Source organism: Scyliorhinus torazame, chromosome 17, assembly GCF_047496885.1.
Source record: "Scyliorhinus torazame isolate Kashiwa2021f chromosome 17, sScyTor2.1, whole genome shotgun sequence".
NCBI lineage: Eukaryota > Metazoa > Chordata > Chondrichthyes > Carcharhiniformes > Scyliorhinidae > Scyliorhinus > Scyliorhinus torazame.
Window position 1 is genome coordinate 132,061,561 of NC_092723.1, and position 24,203 is coordinate 132,085,763.

Sequence of the window (24,203 nt, forward strand, 5' to 3'; positions counted from 1 at the left end):
ATCAAACCCCCTCCTTGAATCATGATAAATTGAAGATTGCTGAAATAGGTAGATGTATGGCAAATTAAATTTAATGCAGAGAAGTGTGAAGTTATTAAAGTCGCCATAGTCCCAGATGACCGTAGGCTGCGTTCCCCTTTGAGGGAGGGAAAGCTGACTGGCGGTGATTTAGTGTAAAGGTCACCAGACCTCAGGCGAGGACAAGGTTGAATAACCTCAGCTGGTACGAGAATTAAACCCGCATTCTTGGCCTTGCTCTGCATCGCAAACCAGCTGTTCAGCCAACTGAACTAAATAGTTAGAAGGAAAAAAAGTGCTTCTAACTTCAGAGTAACTATTTTAAACACCCAGATGGAGTCCTGCACAGTAACCTCCCCTGCCACCACCCCCCTCCCCAGATGTCCGAACGTCTCATTCCCCTGATGTTCAAACCCTATAATCCCACTGATGTTCGAAACTCTATTTACCTTAGAAACTTGCGTTCTCCCTTACAATGGAACCTTAAAACTCACCTGCTTTATGGCAACTGATGTCGTAAAAAGGGGGCGGGTCCTCCTTCACTATGTTCCTTTTGCACTTTGTCACTATAACCTTGGGCGCACTTTGTTTCTTTAGTCGCACCCAGCCTGAGTCAGGAAGGCACTTTCCATTTTAAGCACAGCTAACTCGGAATGATAATCTGCCGCTGATTACCATTCCAATGAAGTTACGAGCCATTGCAAATTGTTTTATCTTTCTGACCTTGCATAGTAATGTTTATTTAATTTTTTCAAAACCCGTGGAATCTTATGGCTTTTTTCACTGTGCAAGTGTCTTGAATCTCAAACTTTGTCTTCTTTAATTGGTACCTAACCTGATCTCACCAACAGCGTGGGGGTCTGTTCTAAGATAATAAAAAATGACAATTTCAAAAGAGAATTTGAAAAGCACATTAAGAGAACGTTTGCACAGATCCAGAAAAAGGATAGGGAAATGGGGCCAGCTAAGGTGCTCTAAAGACAGCAGGTGTGAAATTAATGGGCCAAATGGCCATCTTCTGTGCTGTAAACATTCTGAAATTTACATCAGCGTTACCAGACAAAATGTGAACTGCATAAGGAGTAATTCAGAATGGGTAAGTATTAGGGAACATCATAGAGGGAAGAGAGGTGGAAAGGCAGAGAGGCATCAATGTCAGAATTCCAGAGAGTGGGGCCTAGGCAGCTTAAGGTATACATGCCAATGGTGAAGCAAAATAATCCTGGGAGGCACAAGAGACCACAACTGAAGATACACAAGCAATCTCAGAGGACTATAGGGTTGGAGGAAGTTACAGGGAAAGACAAGGACATGGAGAGATTTGAACAAAAAGATTTTCTAGATTGAGAATCTAGAAAAGATTGAGAGCCAATGTAAGATGATGAGAACTTGGCATACGGTTGGATACGGAGGGTGGTTTTTGGATCAGTTCACGCTTACTGAGGGCAGTAGACATGAGGCTAGCCAGCAGAGCACTGGAAGAACCAAGACTAGTGTTAACAAAAGCATGAAGATGGTTTCAGCAGCCGATGGACTGATACTCCCGCTCAAGCTAGAACATACCTGCAATTTCCTGAGATGGCGGTAGATTGGTTTGTGACCCCCCTTGTTCAGGGACTGCTCCTCCTTCCAGAATCTGCACCCGTTCTCGGAGATGTTCGCATTCTTCCTTTAAACTCTTCTCCTCTGTGATACGATGCTCCTTTGCCAGACTCCAGGGGTTCATACTAAAGTGAAGTACTTTTGTTTTGGTGGGATCATAATCACCCTGAAAGGCAAGAAATTTCCTAATCAGCATGACAAGGATGAGAATCCCAAGTCTGGCACTAAAGCACAAATCATAGTTTTTTGAATGCAGGTAATGTCTTAAAATACAGTTGTCCAAATTAAATTCAAACATTACAAGGGTCAGAGCTACATTTCACCCATGAACAAATCCAACCTTTCATACTGAGGTTTATTGTTGCCAATTCATCCGATAAATATTCAAATTATATTGGCAGTTGTAAAAGCATTGTTTGAACCCACTTGTTAAATCCTCAATGAACAATCATTCAATTAAAACAGAATAGGCCACATATACACATCAACATACCAAAGGGATCAAAAAGCCATCTCTAGTATAAAACCAGAGATAAACCAAATACCTCCTTTTGCATCCAATTTGTCAGAATAGGCTCCTATGAAGCAGCTTAGGACATTTGAAAAAAAATGCTATATAAGTAAAGATGTTGTTCTATACATGTTCCCTCTTCCTTCAGCCACTGGCAACATATTTGCTTTCATGGAATTTACAGTGCAGAAGACCATTCGGCCCATCGAGTCTGCATCGGCCCTGGGAAAAAGCACTCCACTTAAGCCCCAGACCCGTAAACCAGCAACCCCACACAACCTCTTTGGACACCAAGGGCAATTTAGCATGGCCAATCCACCTAACCAGAGCTCCCGGAGGAAACCCACGCAGACACAAGGAGAACGTGTAGACTCCTCACAGACAGTGACCCAAGCCGGGAATCAAACCTGGGACCCTGGAGCTGTGAAGCGGACAGTGATAACCAATGTGCTGCCGTGCCACCCTGCTTATTACATTTGACTGATATCTTCAAAGTTTCAGATCAAATGATGCTTTATTTGCTTCTCTTTTAATGAAAAAAACTCAATTTCTTTGTATTTATAATTCCTTGTATTTGGCAGACTACTACTGCACAGAGCCTTGTGTTTTCCTGACACTGAAATTCACTATTAAAAACAAAACAAATAGATATCAGAGGGTTCGAACATTTCTATTACCAATTCAACATATCTTAGGGCGGTGCATGTTGACAGACCGATTATAGTGTTGGCATTATTTATAGCTACGTAGTTTAGATATATAAGATAATAGATGGTTGGCAGCAACTTACAAGGCAGTAATTCAACTGAGCAGTTTGGATGACGTCAAACTGTAAAAGCTAGGCTTCAGTAATTTATGAGTGTCAACAGAGTCAGAAGATTGAGTTACCGGTTCAACTCCATGCCTGGCATTTGCTATTCGTTTATTATGTAGCCTAAATTTACAAAAGACAATGTTGATTTTGGTGTTACCACTACACAATGGCTGTGTGGAGTGCAGTGGAGACATCACATATGAAGTGAAAGCAGAATAAATAGGACACTGACTGCAAATCTGACAGCCCGTGCATCTCAAGTCTGTGACATCCAATACTGCAGTATTTTAAAACCCCAGCAAGGGAAGGTGAAGAGTCAGGGTGGTTTTGTGTGGCTGAACAACAGATATCTTGGAAACACATAACACACAATATCTAAAAATATTTAAAAACATGCTTTCCTACTTATTACATTTGAAAATAGGAGTATTATAAATTAGATTAAAAATATTAATCCTTTGATGTAAAGGTCATTGGGAGTAAAACTTACTGATGCACACAATTACTGGCTCTTTTTATACTGTCAATAAAAATGTAATGCTAAGGTACTTCTGTTAACATCAACCATATTGATGCAGAATTTTTGGCATGACCAGGGAGACGTTAAATTCTAGCAACATCAGATACCTAACTGGTCAAGTGGACAATGTCAATGATGTTTTGTTATGCCCTTGACGTATCATAAGCTGCTTCCTTGATGTGCACTCTGACAAAGGAAGGTTCAGACTTAGAGATAGCTTTAACACATTTATTAAGCTATTAACAATTCTCCTACGTGGATTCAACGCTACTGTTAGTCCTGATGTAGCTACTCAGACGGACTAACCAGTCTGCTACAATCCACATGGTGGGAGTGATGTTCAATCAACCCTGTGCCTGTACTCACTGAGAGTCTCCATTGGAAAGAGGAAGATCATGTGTGCAGTGTCCTTATATATGGGTTGGTGTAATGCCCCCCTATGGTAGTGTCACCTCTGTGTGTATCGTGAATACCTATTGGTTGTGTCCTATCTTACTGACTTATTGGTTGACTGTTTGTGTGTCATGTCTCTGGTGCTCCCTCTAGTGTCTAGCTAGGTGTAGTGTATGTACATTAACCCTTTGTGTACTTAGTGATGTATTTCACCACATCCCCCCTTTTTCGTGTTACATATTTACTGTAGTGTTAAAGAAAATTGAACAAACTAGGTAGATGAGTGATACTCTGTACAAGTTATGAGAACAGTGATCATTAAACAATAAGTCCAAATCATATGGATGAGTCCAAAGTTCACTAATTATTATGGTTGAGTGGCTTTCTTGTTTGGTTGGTGAGTTGGTGATGTCGATGGTGGCATTGCTTTGTAAACGCCATCAATGTCCCTGTGCTGAAGGAACCAAGAAGTGGTCACATCACTTCGTTGTCTGATTTGGACTCTTTTTTTTCTTTCGATGCTTGTGGTGGTAATTCTTGATGGCATCTGTCCTGAAAGCCAGGTTGCCTGTTGGTAGTGCAGCAAACGTGAATTGGTAAGATGCATCGTCCTGCCATGGCATGTCATTGTACTGAGCTGAGCAGTAACAGTGTCCCTCATTTGCAGAATTGTACCATGTCGTAGTTCCATTGGTGTTGTTTTTGTCGTGCTTGTTGTCGACGTTGTTGCCTTTGGCATGCTTCTTGCCATTGTTTCTGATGTTGTTGTTGCGTTGGTTGATTTTGTTGTCGTGTTTGCTGCGCCTCGTGGATAATACGAGTCCTTCACACAGTTACTCGTGTCAGTGTCCTTTGTGGCATCTGCTGTTTCCTTGAGCGTGCCGTCACTGAGTTTGCGGCGCTCCCCATCTGGAGTCATGTCCGGCTTACTTGAATCAGCTTTGGCTTGTCAATGCTCCTCATCTGGAGTCTGGTGTTTCAACTGGGTCAGTTTTGGTTTGTCGATGCTCCCCTTCTGGAGTCTGGTCTGTTTCACCTTAGTCAGTTTTGGTTTGTCGATGCTCCCAGTCTGGAGCCCTTTCTGGTTCACCTGAATCAGCTTTGGTTTCTTGATGCTCTTGATACTCATGGTCTTGTTCATGAGTCACTGCTGGTACACTTGAGTCAGCTGAGATTTCTTGATGTTCCCCGTCCTGAGTCATTTCAGGTTCACTTGCATCTCCTGAGGTTTCTTGATGCTCCCTGTCCGGAGTCAAAACATTCAGGAATGCATTTGCTTGTGGAGAGGCTCGAGCGAATGAGGTTTGAAGTAACGTGGTGTCACCGGAGTCACCAGTCACTGTGATTGTCGAGTGCCTCTGTACATTCTAGCTGAGGTCTGTCACATTGCATATCTGGTATGGGAAGTGGGATGTTGTCGTCACTTGTCTCACATACAGTGGGTAGAGCCTCAGTGTCTTCTTGTCGTTCACTTGAGCTGGGTAGACCGTCAAGAGTCTTCTTCTGGTGGCTCAAATAATCTGGGTGGACTGTCATAGTCTGCTTGCTGTACACTCGAGCGTGGCAGACTGTCATAGTCTTTCTGTTGTTCACTTGAGCGTGGCAGACTTGCATTGTCTGCTGCTGGTTGCTCAGAGGAGGTTGCTAGACCCTCATGGTCTTGTTCATGCAAGGAATGCGCTTTGGAGTCTTGCATTGCTTCTATCGTGGAGGCTGTCCACGAGCTCGCTGTGGAGGCTTGTGTCACTCCCTCTGTGGAGTCTTGCAATGTTCCTTGTGTGGAATCGTGCATTGGTCTCTCTGTGGGAACTATCATCCCTTCTTGTTCATGCAAGGACTGCGCTCTGGAGTCTTGCGTTGCTTCTATCGTGGACTCTGTCCACGAGCTCGCTGTGGAGGCTTGTGTCACTGGAGACACTTCTTGTGTGGAGACATGCAGTTGTCTCGCTGTGGAGTCTTTCATCGCTTTCTGTGTAGAGGCTGGGACCCTTTGTGGTGCGTTGACCACTCTGTTTGGAGTTGGGGACCCTTCGCGGTGCGTGGACCACTCTCTGTGTGGCAGTAGGCCGCTCTCTGTGGGCTTGTACCGCTCTCTGTCTCTTTAGTGTCAGGCCGCAGCATCATCCTGCACTCACGAGTCGGCATGTCGTATATGCTGGGATGAAGATTCCCGAATCCGAATAATTTGTTGTCGGGGTCGTCAATGTGCAACACGTCTAGTTGCGGTTCGGATTTGGTACTGGGATAGCCTCCCAAAGTGAAAGCTTCGTCTGAGTCATTGTCTTCCAAGACCATATCATCACGTTTTGTGTCGGAGCTGGCATTGGGCTCGCGATGTCCAAAGAAGAATTCAAGGTCTGAGCCATAGTCTTCAAGGACTGTATCATCTCTTTGGGCGGTGCTAACTGCTTGTTGCAGGGTTCTGCGGAGGTTACTTTCAGCTACTGGTCGAATTTCAGGCACTGTGCTTTCGTTCCAGGTGAAAGAATCTGGTTTTGAGGCTGTAAATTTTTTTTTCGTATTTTGGGACATTTCCCCTTTAAGTGGGCACGGTCCGGGGCCTCTGATGTCATGACGCTTGTGACGTAGTGCGTAGGAAACGATTGCGCATGCGCATTTCGCTGTTCCTTTATGTGGGGCCTTTTTCACAATTGCACATGCGCGGCTTCTCGCGCATGCGCAAACGGACCTTCCCGTTCTGTGCACTCTTCGTGCAACTGCACATGTGCAGCACCTTTTCCAAGATGGCTGCAATTCAAAACTGCCTTTCGTTGCTGCAAGCCTACCTCGTGGTGAGTTTTGGCGCCTCTTTTACCTTTTCTTCTTGTATGTTCCTCGCAGAATTCTTGGAATTTGTCCAGGACTGCCTGGAAATCGCTCTTGTTTTTCCCCTTTGAGTATTTGAAGGTCTGGAAGATTTCAGCTGCTTCTGGACCCACGATGGTAAGTAGAAGCTTTATTTTCTCTGCATCCGCCACGCCATCTAGGTCGGACACTACCAGGTCGATCTCGAATCTCTGCCGGAACCAACGCCAGTTTTCACTGAGATTGCCTTGGTACTAGGGGCTGGTTTAGCACACTGGGCTAAATCGCTGGCTTTGAAAGCAGACCAAGGCAGGCCAGCAGCACGTTTCAATTCCCGTACCAGCCTCCCCGAACAGGCGCCGGAATGTGGCGACTAGGGACACAGTAACTTAATTTGAAGCCTACTTGTGACAATAAGCGATTTTCATTTCATTTCATACTGGGGCTGCTGTGGAATCGGAATCCCGAACATAATCTTACCTGGCTTTTGTTGCTGGTTGTCACTGTTCGCGGAGTTGAAACCAAATGGATTTAACAGTCCACTTCTGGAACCATGTTTTAACATAGAATAACATAGAATTTACAGTGCAGAAGGAGGTCATTCGGCCCATCGAGACTGCACCGGCTCTTGGAAAGAGCACCGTACCCAAGGTCAACACCTCCGCCCGATCCCCATAACCCAGAAACCCCATTCAACACTAAGGGCAATTTTGGACACCAAGGGCAATTTATCATGGCCAATCCACCTAACCTGCACATCTTTGGACTGTGGGAGGAAACCGGAGCACCCGGAGGAAACCCATGCACACACGGGGAGGAAATGTAGACTCCGCACAGACAGTGACCCAAGCCGGAATCGAACTTGGGACCCTGGAGCTGTGACCCTGGAGCCCTTACATAGCATAAGCTGCTTCCTTGATGTGCACTCTGACAAAGGAAGGTTCAGACTTGGAGATAGCTTTAACACATTTATTAAGCTATTAACAATTCTCCTACTTGGATCCGATGCTACTGTTAATCCTGATATAGCTACTCAGACTGACTAACCAGTCTGCTACAATCCACATGGTGGGAGTGATGTTCAATCAACCCTGTGTCTGTACTCACTGAGAGTCTCCACTGGAAAGAGGAAGATCATGTGTGCAGTGTCCTTATATATGGGTTGATGTAATGCCCCCCTGTGGTAGTGTCACCTCTGTGTGTATCGTGAATGCCCATTATCTTACTGACCTATTGGTTGACTGACTGTGTGTCATGTCTCTGATGCACCCTCTAGTGTCTAGCTAGGTGTAGTGTATGTACATTAACCCTTTGTGTACTTAGTGATGTCTATCACCACAAATGACAGGGCACAAAATTAAATCATTTTACAGCAGTTTCAAATAAGTTCAGTGTTTCAATTTTTCACTGAGAACCTGAATAAATAAGTGCCCATCCAACTTAAGTTACCCTCAGAAAATATCCAGACAGTGATCCAAAATAAGTCCAGGGAAACCGGGCCATACTGGAAGTGAACAGAAGTTGTCAAGAAATACTCTTGCATTTCAGAGGAGTATTTTAGAACTAGATGTTCCAACGGTATGGATTCTGAAAGATATCGAGGGAGGTATTTGATGGGATAAACAGGTATGCCGTTCTTACAACATGCCTGGAAGGTCAACTCTTAGAAAATGGCTTCGCTTTGCAGCATTAAACTTCAAGGGATTGGTTTAGAGATAACCTTTATAGAGAAAAACAAAGATCATTCTTGTCAGAGTCCGGCAGGTATGAAGCTGTCCAAAGGATTAAACCTAATCTCTTGTAAATGTTAGCAAGGTGAAATAATTGTAAAACAATCTCACAATTCTCCAAATGTTTCTTCAAAGCTTATGAATTATTTTTGAATTGCAGTAATCATATGTAGGAAATATGAATTTAGATTGAATGCATATTGTACCAATTGTGCTATATTCTTTACCTATTTAAAACAAATCAAAGTAGGAAGTTGACATGATTTTCCTCTTCCAAAATAAAGTTACAAATAATCAACATTGATATCCTTTTGAAATAGCCGGATGCTGATTACATCAGGGTTAACAGGGATGCATTACTCAGACCAACTTTGTTTTTAACTATCATTGACAAGGAGATCCAGTCATTAACCAGCAGGATTTTGCATACTTATCAATTCAACTGGCGATGTTAATATGAGACCTGTCCAAACCAAGACACTTCACTGATATCAACATTCACCATCTAAAAACAGGTTTCAATATTGAACATAAAAAATGTTGAAATTAATCTGAAGTATTTGAAATAGATTTTGAAGGAATGCTAATGGAAATCTTCCCAAATAAACTAGCAGCCAAGTAGAATCTCTGGGAACTTGGCCAGTATTTATTTTTTCAAACATCACAGACGGTGCCAAGATATACATCCATGACCAGAAAAGATGTTGATTGATGTTAACAAAACGACAGCCATTTGTTGAGAGATCTGCTGCATACATCATAGGATGAGCTCTCTTCTGGCTTTGAAATTTGACATGTAAACAGCTCCAGTAGCTGCCAAAAATGAGTGATATCTAAAAACTTTTCTTTACAACTATCTGGAGTGTAAGGGTCCTTCCTGTTTATTCCCCCTTTCTTTTATTTTTCCATCATCATTTTTGATCCATGGGTGGTTAATGTACATGTATCATTAAAGCAAGCAACAGAGAGAATGAGGAATTCCGAAGTTACAGGAGAGAACATTCTGCTAGCCTCCGCTAGTTTGAAGAGGCGCTTCAGACTTTTTGGCACCAGAGAGAGAGATGGGGTGGGACTCGGTTTGATTGATTGGCTGGTGGGCAATATATTGACCAAAAGGCCATGCTCTGCCCGGTAACAGATGGTGATTGGATCCTATACCACTGGGATGGTTCTCAGAGACCTGAGGGACCAGTTGAGTCGAAGGATCTACTTTCTTTCCCCACTCCAGAAAAGCTGCAAATGCTGTATTCCTGAGGTTGCAGAGAACCTGGCTGAATGAATCAACAGGAAAACCATTACAGGCAGCAGGCAAAGACCAGGACTCTGGGCAGGATTCTCCGCAATCGACGCGATGTCCACCGACCGGCGCCAAAAACGGCGCGAATCAGTCCGGCATCGCGCCGCCCCAAAGGTGTGGAATTCTCCGCATGTTGAGGGGCCGAGCCCTCACCTTGAGGGGTTAGGCCCGCGCCAGACTGATTTCCGCCCCGCCAGCTGGCGGGAAAGGCCTTTGGTGCCCCGCCAGCTGGCGCGGAAATGACTTTGCCGTGCGGCGCATACGCGGGCGCGTCAGCGGCCGCTCACGGCATCCCCACGCATGGGCAGTGGAGGGGGTCTCTTCCACCTTTGCCATAGTGGAGACCATGGCGAAGGCGGAAGGAAAAGAGTGCCCCCACGGCACAGGCCCACCCCCAGGACCCCGGAGCCCGCCCGCGCCGCCTTGTCCCGCCGGTAAGAGAAGTGGTTTGATTCTCGCCGGCGGGACAGGCATTCCAGCAGCGGTACTTCGGCCCATCGCGGGCCGGAGAATCGCCGGGGGGTGGGGGGGTTGGGGGCGCCAAAATCCCGCCCTCTTTCTCGCTCCAGAAAGGCTGAGTGCTGTATTGCTAAAACCATCAAGGCCTGATGAATCTACAGTAAAAATCTTAACTGAAAACAAGGTTTGAAGAGGATCAGGGTGCTGAAAATACCCATCAGAAACAAAGATTCCTTTTCTCTTTTACCTTGTTTTTTTCCACACCTTTCTCCCCCATGTCTGTATGTCTTGTGCGTGTGTGTGTGCGTAGAAGGTGGGGGCAAGTTAAAACAGGGGGATTTAGATAATTAGAATTAGATAATAGTTAACCATTTGTATTTTATGCAGATTTCATTGTTATAAATCAACAGTAATTGTGTTTAAACATACAAACCTGGTGACTGTAATGGCGGACAGCCAAGGACCAAAGACTTCAGGTCTTTTTCTAAGAATTATTGGTTAATTCATTTGTGCTGTGACTCCGGGTCAAGTGGGGCTGGAACTGACCACACACTAGCCCTGGTGTCGTAACAGGAGAAAGAAATGGAAGTGTAATTCTTCCTTCCTCTCCCCCAACCCCAGTTAATTCTGAAACTAATTAACCTTTTATTGCTTAATCCATTGGTTAGGCCCTGTGCTACAGCCACATTAGCATGAGACTATTTCTAAGCCTAAACTGTGGGTCTGAGCAGGGTGGTCATCACATACATCTGGCGATATTCGCAACACATTGGTCTGTGCACACCAAATAGATTGTTGACAGCTTGTAGAGCTCAGTGCTGTAGGACATTTCTACTTGCTTTGCCCATGTGAGGAAAGGAACCCCTGATCTTGTTTAGTGAAAGACAACCTCTAACTGAATTAAGGTGGTGGAGTGCCAAGATAACCTTGTCAGCAGCTGCTAACAGCAGAAATATTAAGCAACCCGTTGAGATTCATCAGACATCTTATTTTTTTTCTTCTCTAGTAATTCTTTTCACCTGCTGTCCCCGACCCTCACTTGCACTCAACTCTGCCAAATTAAAGCCCCCAGACTGGTTAGGTTGCCACGGACAACACAATTCTTGATTCCATTGCATTCTGCCACTTAAGATTTGAGTGCGTTTATACATTTTGTTGCTATCAACAGCCTATCCTCTCTGAAATGCAAGTAGGGCTTTTGCACAAAACTCAGCTAACTCTGAAATTTTACAAGACGACACCAAAATGAAGGGGCACACACCATCATAAACTACAAGAACAAAATCATCTGAATCCATCAGGCTAATTTATGACCCCATACCTATTATTTTTAATAGCAACCTGCTGTTTCCTACTCGCAATATACATAACTGGAAACCTTTGTTGTTGGCAGTAGGTTATAATTCCCCATTTTGTTCACAATAAATTATGAAGTTATTGGTTAGCTATGAAAAAACTCGGATATACATTGCAGTTTCCTCAACAGTTCAAAATGCCTCAAAGCACTTTACAGCCAATTAAGTACTTTTGAAGTCATCACTGTTGTCTATTTAAGTATATCAGTAGAGATGGACTTTGATTATAGTGTGGGCAGCAGGAAAGGAGACCACTACTGGGAATTTAAATGCATGCATTCGCCCAGGGAGTTAGTACGAAAGGTATACCATTCCCAAAGAAAATACTACGGAGTCATGAAATCATTTCTATTTTATAGCTTGATAGCCAAGTGATGAGAACTGTCCTTGCTGTTACCTCTGAAGCGTCACAGTTAATCTCAGCTTGGGGTGTGATGGCAGCCGACAGAACAATAGTGACTACAATTTGAGAAGTAATTCATTGGCTGTGAATGCTTTGGAACATGCTGAAGATGTGAAAAAATGCTATGCACTGCATTATTTTCTCTTCCTTTCTGCCCTTCAAATGGTAGCAACTGACAGTAGGTATTACCTCCTTTACAAACCAAAATATCTGAGGCTGGTTTCTCCACAGTCCCCCACTGTTTGGTACGGGAACGAAGAATCAAATTTCACGATGAAATCAGTCCCGGCGCCGGTCCGGCGATTCTCCGGGCCACGAATATCTGCGCGTTCGTGAATTACTCCGCATGCCTGGGGGGGCCATTTCCAGAGGCCCGCCCAGCGATCCTCCGCTCCCGACCGGCCGAGTTCCCGACGGCGTGGAACTAACATGCATTGGCCAGTCAGACTCTCGCATGGTGGCTGCGGACTCAGTCGCCCTGGTGGGGGGGATCAGGCACTGGGGGAAGAGATCGGGCCGGACGAATCCTCGGGCGCGCGGCCGATAGGGGAGGGGGGGGGGGGTGGCTGCCTGACATCTTGCAGATGCCTCCGCAGTCCGAGTCCAAGATGGAGCTCGGCGCCATGCGCATGTGCGGACTCGGAACCGGAAGTGCGGGGGCCCCTCTCCGCAGCCAAAGCTGCGTGAAGCACTCCGGGTCCCTGCTAGCCCCCTGAAGGAAAGTGAATCGGCTTGTATTATTTTCAGGAAACTCGGGAGTGCAACGCCTGCGTTTTTACGCCGGCATGTGGACATAGTCCCATTTTGGGAGAATCCAGCCCCTGATCTCCCAGAAAGAATGCATTGGTAACATTAATTAACCAAGTATTAACCAAATAACTTGCATTTGCAAATATTTTTTGCTTGTCAGTGATGATTTTAAAAAGGCACCTCGGAACTTGTACCAATTTGAAAGTCAACAAGAACTACTTTCTTCTTGTTTCAGTCCTTGATGATGGGCGAGATTTTCCGGGAAAATTTCTCAGTGATGTAACGTGCGGGAATTTCCGAGAGTTTCCCGGCACTCAGCCCAGCGAAACCGGCAACACAATCCAGCGTTAATTGGTCCATTTAAGGAGGCCTCACAGGCTCCTCGCTGCCAATACCACCTCACCAGCCGATTCGTCAGGACCGCATTCGCCAGCCCATCGCCCACCAACAAGGCCGAGCAACACTTAAAACAGCACTTGCTCGGCCAACCCCAGACTGCTCGTAATAATAGCGCCGAAGAGATCGGCCCCTAGATTCGGGGACGCTGACCTGGGGAGGATCCTGGACGCAGTGGAGAGCGGTGATGTCCTTATCCCTCGGGGGTCCTAGAGGATGAGCCACAAGGCAGCCAGTGCTGCCTGGGATGAGCTGGCGGCAGCAGTATGACCAAGAGGACTGGCCAGCAATGGAGGAAGGTCAACTGCCTATACCGGGCAACACCTGTGAGTAGACACCAACGCCCCCCCCACAACGGAGCATCCACCCCCCCAACTCTCCAAGTGGCCCCAGCCCTTCCTCACTCTTGCCCCTCAACCCTGCTTTCACCCCCCTTTGAGGAGCGGGTCCTGGAAGTGACCGGTGTGGCTGAGGACTGGGCGATCAACAACGCGTAGGCTGGCGGACGCCGCAGAGGTGAGGAGCCACCTGGATCCATCCGGAGGACCTGTCAAACCTGAGTAGTGATTGCCCATTCCCCCCACTGACCATATATCCATTCTCCTGCAGGCCCTCCAGCCAACGGCGCTGGCCCATCCCGTGCGGCCTGCTCTCCTGACTCCCAGGCGAACACCTCGGAAGAGAGCTCTGAGGATGCAACTGTTCTAGTCACGGCACAGCTGTCATCCCCACACTCCACCAGCACAGATACACACACCTCGGTGGGACATGTTACTGGACATCTTCTGGGGCACAATCCAGTGAGCACCACACAGCTGCTGATGTGCATCTGGTGGAGGCAGGGCCCCCAGGCGAGACAGCAGTTGGAGGTCTGCTGGATTCCAGGACCCAGCTGGGACCCTGGCTGATGCTGAGCCTCTGGGAGTGAGTTACCCAGAGCTTATGAAGATGATAGGGAGTGGCCGGAACGTTCAGAGGGAGACAGCAGCATCACTCCAGCAAATCCATAGCCTCGTGGAGCCTACGGGCACAGGAGATGGCGCCAGCAATGAGTGGCACTGAGATCAACACTGCTCGGGTGGCGACTGGAATGGAGAGCCTGGTGCACGATGTCGGCACTACAAGTGAGGATGTCCAAGGCGTCGCGCAGTTGGTGATGGCTATGGCTGAGGGTCTTGGCAGAATGGATGCCTCGTTGGGGGATGACACCCAGTACTAGTCCGACCTTGATGAGGTTCTGCGGGACATGTCCCGCTCTCAGATAGGCATGGCTGAGACGCTGCGGAGCTTGTACCAGTCGCAGGTGGGCATGGCTGAGGCACTGCAGAGCATGTCTGAATCATTGAGGAGCATCAGCGAGAGTGTTGACACCATGGTGCGGACCAGGGGTAACCGCCAGGGTTGGCAGAACCAGAAGATGCAGGGGCAACTGGGGCTCGAACCAGCTGCCCCTCTGTCTGAAGGTGAACCCCACAGCCCTATAGGCACCGATCAGGAGGAGGGGGCGCTGGTTGCCAACCCGGACCCGTCACGTGGAATGGCGACGGTGACCATCAGCTCCCCCGACTTCCACCCCTCTGATGAGGCTGCGTCTCGCAGGCAGCACATGGGTCCTGAGGGCACGGCTGTGCACGTGCTGCTGACAAGTGAGCCGGGGTCCTCCTGCCCCAGAGGATGCCCCACAGTGCCTCCACCCCTCCCTCCCATGGCAGCTCACCCCCGCGGAGCATTGGGGCGGCAAGCCCAGCACACCTGGGCTCTTTGACTGTGAGCAAAGATTGCTATTCACCTCCCCGGCTCCCCACGGAAGCCCATCCGCCAGGTTCACGTTTTTAAACTAATTGGTGCCAGAGTGAGCAATGGCTGGAGATATTGATAAATGACGGAAGGCCGGTGGATATGGGGTCGCTCTTGTTGATTGTGTGGAAATGGGGCTTAATGAGTGATAATTGGTTTCTCGTCACGCTACGGCGAGATCCCGATTTCGCATACGGGAGTTGGCCGGTTGCATCGCAAACTGTTTGGCGCTCGGCGCAGATCTCGTTTTTTGGCCTCTCCCGCTATACACCGGCCCTATATACTTGAGCGCGAGTGTAATGAGGGCAGAAAATCGCACCAAAAATTACTGGAAGAAAAGAGCAATGTGGGGCGCGATTCTCCCAAAAGATTTCTAAGTTAATTTGTGGCGGGTTTTTCAGGGAGTTTCCCGCTGGCTCTGCAGGTGGGTTCTCCACCGCTATTCGCTAACACTTAATCACTTTTTGGACCCTGGGGAGTTTCTCACCAGTTTAGCCTACACTTAGAATTTTTTTTAACACTGGGGAGTTGAACCCGGAGATCGGGCCGCCATTTTGAAAGGATGACCCCCATCTCTAAGTGAGCTTGTGGGTCCCCACACACCCCCCACCCATGGGCAACGTCACCCCATACACATGGACACTACCCCACATCCCCCAAGTGAGTACACCCTGCTATGGGGTCCCTGGGGGTACCCCCTCTTCAGCCCTCCACCCCCAACTCCCTTACAGCACTCCCTCCCTTCTAGGATCCCCACCCATCACCCACACATCCCAGAGACCCCTACTTACCTGCCCGGCACTCCCCCACCCTAATTTTATGGGCATGGCCCCCCTCGTCCCCTGGCAATGCCACCCTGGTACTCGGACACCCTTGCACTGCCACCCTGGCACTGCTCCCACTGGCTTGGCAGTGCCAGGGTTGCAGTGCCAAGGTGCCAGATGGGCAGTGCTAAGGTGCCCGCGTTCCACGGGGAGGGCCAGGGAGCCACCCTGCACTTACCCTGGCCACCACGGGGTCGCCTGTGGCCCGGGAGATCCCCCGGGTGCTATTCCGCCTGGTTCATGTTTATGTGGACCAGCACTGATCAGCGCCCGAGGTGGGGGTGGTGATAATTGAGGGAGGCTGATGGATCCCGTGCAGATAGGTCGAAAGTAGGTTTATGACGTTCTTGTGCGAGCGTAATTCGGTCCTGCCCATTTGGGGCAGGTTCCGACTCTGACATCTTGTTGGACTTCGGAGAATCCCGAGAGGCACGGATCTTGTCAGGAGGCTCGCTGCAAGCCTCTCCCGGCATTCTCCAGCTGCGTTACGCTCAAGCGAGGGCATAATTCAGCTTGTGGTGTCAGAATAGCTGACTTGACAGCAATACGTTTGACCACAAAGAAAGTCCTTTAATTCACTTTGAAATAAAAGCATTCTGATTGGCATTTCCAATGGATTTCCAGGCAAAAGCTGTGGATAAGTTTAATAAATATGAAATTAAGGTCCCATCCTGAAAGCAAGAAAGGATGGAGACAGAAATCCTTCATTTCTGTGATTTCTTTATATGAAGTGTGATCATATAAATGTTTCTCCATCAACAGGAGAGCAGATGACTGCTACATGAACTGTAATGGAATTGCGTTTTTAGTTTCTCAGTGAAGTTCAGAAGCACTGTGAAATAAATTATGATTTCTTTTTAACTACTTATTAAAATAAGATATTTGGGAGTTTTGATTTAATTAATGTTGTTGGTGTTGTGGGACTACACTGAGCTTACTGCACATACACCATTGGACTTGTGGGATACCAAGTAATGCAATGAATAGGTTGGGAAAAAAAACATATTCTCCTTTAATAATGAGATTTTAAAAGGTCGATCACTTTATCCAATCTCAAGTGTAAATGCCAAAAACTGAAAGCTTGAAATGTTAAAATCTCCCTATTGACTGAAATTTGGAGCAGTGAGCTTGATCAGAGCCCAGTTGTGCTCATCTCCATAAAGGTATCTGCCATTTATATTATGTGCAACAAATGACTCCCAAATTCATATTTTTCTTATTTATCAACATTATTGATGCATATCTTTAGGAATCGATTGATCAATGGATTCTAGTGGTCAGTTTTAAACTAAGTATTTAAAACAGGAATGTATCACCTTGGAACTGTTACATCACTCTAATTGTTATTAACATTTAGTTATTGTCCGGGAGATATACCAAAGCAGCTAACTGGGAGCAACAACCTCGGGACACATTTAATTCTCCAACTCAGCTTTCTCTTCCAGAATTCTACTGGTATGGCCCGTATTAAAGGATGAAATTCAGAATAATTTATATGTTTATAAACTGATACCTGCATACTTAATTATGTCACAATGGTTGGGGTTCGATACAAACAACAGGTTTTGGGCTGTTTGACAGAAAACAATGGAAATTAAGGTATACCAGGGCATCAGTAATTGTACAATTATTTCCTTCCAATCTGTACCTTTACTATTATTTCTTCTGGTGTATATATGTACCCTAAAAGGAAGAAAAGATGCTCCTTTCTAAAACTGTTTTACATAAACTAGCAGCAACCCATTTAAGAGAAGTACATTAAACAGAATTAACATTTCAGATGATTTTTAACTCGAACAGTCATGGGCCTGAAACATTAACTGTTGCTCTTTCCACAGATGCTGCTCGACCTGCATTTTTATTTCAGATTTCCAGCACCTTCAGAATTTTGCTTTTGTAATAGACTGTAAATCAAAGGTAATAAAGGAAAACTAAATATAGACTACTGCCTTTCTGATCTCTATTACAAATCATTAAAAAAAAACACATCAGCATTCTTCCTCATCTCAGCTCTCTGCAGCATAAATTCCCTCTTGGACAAAAATCTAATTGAAACGGTATCCTTTTTAGCATACCTACATGAGAGTGGAGTGATTCAACTTACCAAGGTTTACCAAACAAAATAAAACCATCCGAAAGTAACAAGTTGTGCAAAGGGCAAATATTTTGCAGCAAACTGACTAGCTGATTTCATTGTATTCAAGAACAGGAAAAGATAGCTGGTTGAAACGAGTTAAATTATGAGCACAAGTTCATCTGCTCGGCTTATGTTTCCTTTAATTTAGGAGTTAACAGATAACCTAATTGAGGTGTTTAAGATAACTGAAAGAGTCGATAGATAGAATCTATTCCTTCTGGTTGCAGGGTTGAGAAAAAAGAGGCAGAACCTTAAAATGTCAGAGGATTTTACTTTGGCTCATTTCCTGCACTAACGACCTCAGCTCGCCAATGCAGGAAGAGTTCGGGATGCCATTTTTAATTGCCACCCCAATCTCTGGGCTCCCCCCATCTTGGTCTGTCGATCCCCTCAATGCCCCAACTTACCAATTGGGGGTCCACAAGCCCTGGCCCCCTCTGCACCTCACCTTATAAGGGCAAGGCACCTCTGCGCCGGATCCCAGACCTGGGCAAGGTGACACCTGGGCACCTAGCAGTGCCCCTGCCAGCCTGGTAGTGCCACCTGGGCATCCTGGAATTGAGGGTGGGATCCAAATGCCTCGCGAGATCTAACGAGAGACGTAACCAGCGTCATAAATCGCGCGAGAGGCCCCGAGGCACGAGTTGGGCGCGATGAGGCCGTTAGATTGCACCCTCTGTTTTTTCCTTTTTAAAAGGATGCTGCCTGAGCTGCTGAGTATCCATAGAATCCCTACAGTTCAGAACCGATCCTCCGAAAGAGCACTCTCATTAGACCCACTCCCCCACCCTATCCCCATAACCCTGATCATTTGGACACCAAGGGGCAATGTAGCATGGGCTTTCCACTAATCTGCACATCTTTGGAATGTGGGGGGAAACTGGAGCACCCAGAGGAAACCACAGAGACACAGGATGAACTTACAAACTCCACACACATAGTCACCCAAGGTTGGAATCGAACCTGGGTCCCTCGTGGCTTTGCGGCAACAGTGCTAACCACTGTGCCACCGTATGTACAGCATTTTCCATTTTAATTGAAAAACAATTACATTTTCTTCTTTTCACAAGCTATTTTTGAGCATCTTTTTCATTTACCCATGTGTTTCTCATCTGAAATACTGGAAGAATGGGGAGGAATTATTATAACCTGTTACAAACTGCAACCCACCCAGACCTCCCATCCACCCAGCCCCTCCCCCCGCACTAACCCTCCCCCTCCCTTGAGAACTACCGTGAGAAGACCTCACTGAGAATAGTTTGGTAAAATCAATTTTATCTATTTGCAAACTAATCAAGAGCTTATTTCATATAACTAAAGTTCCTTTTGAGTGTTGCAACTTTCAGAGCACGGATACTATTAAAAACACAGATGACTACACATCAGTTTACAGAGAGATCAATTTTAGGTACATTATCTCTCATCTAATGAATGCGTTCTGTGAGAATTGGCTCTACCCGCTCGGCTTTCACTTTTCCCTAATGGCTTTATTCTGAATCCTTCAGATGAAGACTACTCTTCAAAATTAATGGCAACAAACATGTAAAGGTATCCCTATAATGAGCACTTTCACTAACTCTAGAATTTTGAGACATTTCAGCCTCATCAGCATCGCATTAGAATGTTAAATAGCTAAAGGAAACTATAGTTTGGGACAAAATCAATAGTCACTTACGACAACTGCAGGATAATTAAAGAAAGTCTGCATTTGTTAAAGGAAAATCATGCTTAACTAACTTGGAGATTTTTGAGGTTAAAGAGAAGGTTGACAAGGGCAAAGCTATTGATGTGTATCTGGATTTTCAAAAGGCATTTGATACCGTACTATGCAACAGACCTTTGGGCAAACTATTAGCTTATGAAATAAAAGGGAAAGTAGGCGCTTGGATAAGAAATTGCTCGAAAGACAGGAAACAGAGTAGTGATAAATAATTGTTTATCAGATTGAAGGAAGGTTTATCAGATTGGAGGAAGTGGAGTTCCCCATGGGAAGTGGGATCCTTGTTCTTTCTGATATATATTAATGACCGAGACTGTGGTGTCCAAAGCACGATTTCAAAATGAGCAGATGATACAAAGAATGTAAACATTGTGAACTATAAGGATAGTCTGGAATTTTATAAGGACTTAGACAACTCGGTAGATTAGTCAGACAAGTGGCAGATGAAGTTCAATGCAAAGAAGTGTGAGGTGATTCATTTTGGCAAGAAGAGTGAAGAGTGGCAGTATAAAAGGGAAAATCTCTAAAGGAGGTACAGCAACAGAGTGACGTCTCGGTGTATATGTACATCAGTCATTGAAGATGGTAGGACATGTTGAGAGAACTTTATTCTTGAAGCAAAGAAGGCTGAGCGGACATTTGATAGAGATAATCAAGATCCTAAGGAGTATGGGCAGGAGCAATAGTGAAAAACTCTTCCCACTGAAGAGAGCATCAAGAAGTAGAGGGCATAGATTCAAAATAATTGGCATAGGGGTAAAAGGAGGAAAATTTATTTCACCAGGTGGGTAGTTGGCGTCTGGAACAAACTTCCTGGTGGGTGGTGGAGGCAGGTTTGATTGAAATATTCAAATGAGGGCAGCACGGTGGCGCAGTGGGTTAGCATTGCTGCCTCACGGCGCCGAGGTCCCAGGTTCGATCCCGGCTCTGGGTCACTGTCCGTGTGGAGTTTGCACATTCTCCCCGTGTTTGCATGGGTTTCGCCCCCACAACCCCAAAAAAAATGCCCCTTAATTGGAAAAAATGAATTGGGTACTCTAAATTTAAAAGAAAAAAAAATTCAAATGGGAATTGGATTGCTACCTGAAAAGAAAATAGTACAAGGTTATGGGGACAAGGTAAGGAAGTAGGACCAGGTAGAATTGCTCTTTCAGAGAGCCAGTGCAGACTCAGTGGACTGAATGGCCTCCTTCTGCGCTGTAAAAAGTTTGTGACGCTGTAAAGGTGAAATCTGTCTACATTTAGTGACTATTATGTTCCAGCTTTGTCAAATGAAAACAATACAACTTTTAACATACCACCAGTGATTTTTTGGAGATTCCTACTACTGACTTCTGGTCAATTAGTTGCTCATCATTAAATCTCGTAATGTTGTAAAATTGCAGGATTCAGTTCATCTGTGCCTCACCCGGGAGATCCTCATAGACATAACATTTTAAGATATGGAATTGAGAAAAGTCTATGATGAATTGCTGTTAGCTCAGAAGCAACAATTCTCAGAAAGACTTTTAAGGGAACAAGCCTGGTATCTACTCAGAAACAAGGGCGGGGAGAACTTGCAATTTGCATTTATTTTTGATAATTCTCCTACTCCTACCCGTACTCAGTTGGTCACAGTTATCACTTTGGTCAACGCTGAGTACTTCCAATTTCAAGGTTCAAACTGTTGTCAAACTACAAACAAGAAAAAGTTGATGGGGGCCAGGAATTTGTGGATATATCAGGGCACGTAAAGTTGTACAAGTCCACACTTTTTTTTAATAGAAATATTTTGGGGAAATGTCTCATGAAAATATGATTATAATTGGTTTTACATTATCTTAAATGCACATCTCTCAGTCAGACATAATGCAATAATAAATAATGGTCAATATGGCTGGGAGGCACATTACTGAAAGCAAAATTGAGAGGGCGAACTGTTACATATGATTACTACCACAATTGTTAGATGTCTACAATTGCTGCGTAAACATGCTGGAATTAAAATCATTATTGAGAAAGAACAGAAGTTATGGTAAAGGGTATGACATTCTGGTAATCGAGGTACGCATTCTCAGTGTTGGGAAATAATTTGCTTTCCACTTTAACATCAAGCACTCTTATGTCAGGAGGGCACAGACCATATGCTCACTATTCCCCATAGAATCAGAAAAGTGCATCATGCTGCACAAGGATGGCATCACTATTTCTTCTAGAAATCCTCGTTTTGGTCTCTGATTAAGATTCCAAATTGAGATCACGAAGAGATGTTTCAATGTGATGGACTTGTGTCTAGCACAAACTGGATTGAGTACAGTAAGAAGTTTTACAACACCAGGTTAAAGTCCAACAGGTTTGTTTTGATGTCACTAGCTTTCGGAGCGCTGCTCCTTCCTCAGGTGAAGGAAGGAGCAGCGCTCCGAAAGCTAGTGACATCGAAACAAACCTGTTGGACTTTAACCTGGTGTTGTAAAACTTCTTACTGTGCTCACCCCAGTCCAACGCCGGCATCTCCACATCAAACTGGATTGAGACCATCAAGCTCATTTAACATTAACAGTAATTGGAAGTCACAGAATTTTACAGCAGGAGACCTTTTGATCTGTCATGCCTGTGCCAGCTCTTTGAAAGAGCTGCACTTCCAAGTCTGCCTGCACTGGTTCAATGACAAAAAGGCAAACATAACCAATCTTATATCGCCCAGTTTCAAAGAAAACAGAGCATTACAAAGCCCCCAATCAAATATTTCTGGTCTTTTCTTATCGCACACTTTATTTTATATCCTTTGCTTCTCCTAATAACATTTACCATTCTGTTCTGATGCAAGGTCAAGCTGAAAGGCTAAATCTGTTTTACTCTCCACAAATGCTGCCTGATTTACTGAGTTTTTCCATATTTTTTCTCATCTCCTGTTAAAAAGGGCAGACAGCCAACAGTTAACTCTCTCAACTTCCTTTGATACAGTTATATTATTCTGTACTTCCCTAACCTCTCCACTTCCTGCAGAGTTAACACGAAGTTTATAACATATCAAGCTTCTCGCCAGTCCACACTTGAACAAAGAACTGGATGACCACTGAATCTCAAGTACAATTAGAAAAATAAAGACAAATACAACTTTTAAGATGAATGTTTTAGTGACCAGAATTAAGTACATAATTTCCCACAGCCTAAATACAAACGTTAATTGGGACATCCAACAGTTAACCAGTTTTGGAGATAGAGAAATCACACTGATCTCGTACTGTAAAACTATTCATAAACCAATTCTCATTCTCCATGAATATCACTGTCAATCACTTGTCATTTCTTGCACTTGGTTTGAGAAAAAAAATCAATACACCTAAGTAGCTTTACTACAAGAAAATCTTGCAGTTAGGAAATTCAAAATATAGTGCCCCGGAAATTCTATTTTTTCAACACGATTCTTGAATTGTTTACTCAGGCACTTCATGACTATGATTTTTTTCCAAATTCAAATAACAAGATTATAACCAGAGTTATGAGTAATTTAAAAGGCATTGGGAATAAACATCCATGACAGAAATACAATTCCTGGGCTATTGGATTATATAGCAGGATTCCCCTTTATCACTGTCATCAGCATAATCCTACATTTTAATTAACTTTTATATTACTAATGCTCAGCTCAAAAGATTAGGTACCAGTTTCCTTATAACGTCCCCTGTCCGCATTCTCCCATCTGCCCAAGATGATGGATATGCAGTAAATTAAATTAGTGGGGATGGTGCAGCTTCAGATGATGCACTTTCACTGATGGCTGAAGAGACCAATCCATGAAGGCAAGTCTTACCATGAGTGCTGCACATGAAGTGGTTATTAGGTGTCATTCTGAGTTGTCTTCGGTGTTGGCACCTGTTGCCAAGTTGCGGTGGCCACTAATCATCATTGGTGAAGCACATTGGCCCACAGGTGATCTTGATATTTTCCTCTATCGGCAGCTGGTATCTCCCAGGTGCTGGGATTGATGTTTATGACCTTCATGTCACACTGGCAAGCATCGTTGAAACATAGAAAATAGGAGCAGGAGGAGGCAATCCCCCCCATGAAGAAATTTCTCTTCATCTTTGTCCAAAACGGTCTACCCCTTTTCCTTATACTGTGAACCCTGGTTCTCAACACCCCCACCATTCGGAACATCCTTCCTGCATCTACCCTGCCTCATCCTGTTAGAATTTTATATGTTTCTATGAGATCCCCTTATTTTTCTGAAATCTAGCGAATACAATCTTATCTGACTCAATCTCTCCTCATACGTCCGTCCTATCATCCCAGGAATCAGTCTGGTAAACCTTTGCTGCACTCCTTCTAAAGCAAGAATATCCTTCCTCAGATAAGGGGTCCAAAGGTGCGCACAATATTCCAGATGTGGTCCCACGAAGGCCCTGTATAATTGCCGCAGGGCATCCCCACTCGTGTACTCGAATCCTCTCACTATGAAGGCCAGCATACCATGTGCCTTTTTTTTCCAAAAGATATTTTATTCCAAACACATGTAACAACAACAGAATACAAAATACCCAGTCTATAAAATCGCAGTCTATACAATCTTTCCCCTTTAATCCCCTCCTTCTCGCCCCCCCCCCTCCCCATGACGAACAATTCCTCAAATAGAGTCATGAACAGCCCCCACCACAGTTCAAAGCCCTCCTCTCACCTCCTGAACTCAAAC

General features: G+C 45.1%; 1 protein-coding gene across 4 annotated transcripts in view; it reads right to left on the bottom strand.

Moving 5' to 3' along the window:
* mad1l1 (mitotic arrest deficient 1 like 1) overlaps window positions 1-24,203 on the bottom strand; it is a 1,358,866-nt gene that overhangs the window by 631,453 nt on the left and 703,210 nt on the right. For all 4 annotated transcript variants that reach the window (XM_072481041.1, XM_072481043.1, XM_072481040.1 and 1 more), the window contains one exon: window positions 1,582-1,786. In XM_072481041.1, coding sequence (XP_072337142.1) covers window positions 1,582-1,786 — 205 coding nt within the window. The remainder of the gene's footprint in view (window positions 1-1,581; window positions 1,787-24,203) is intronic.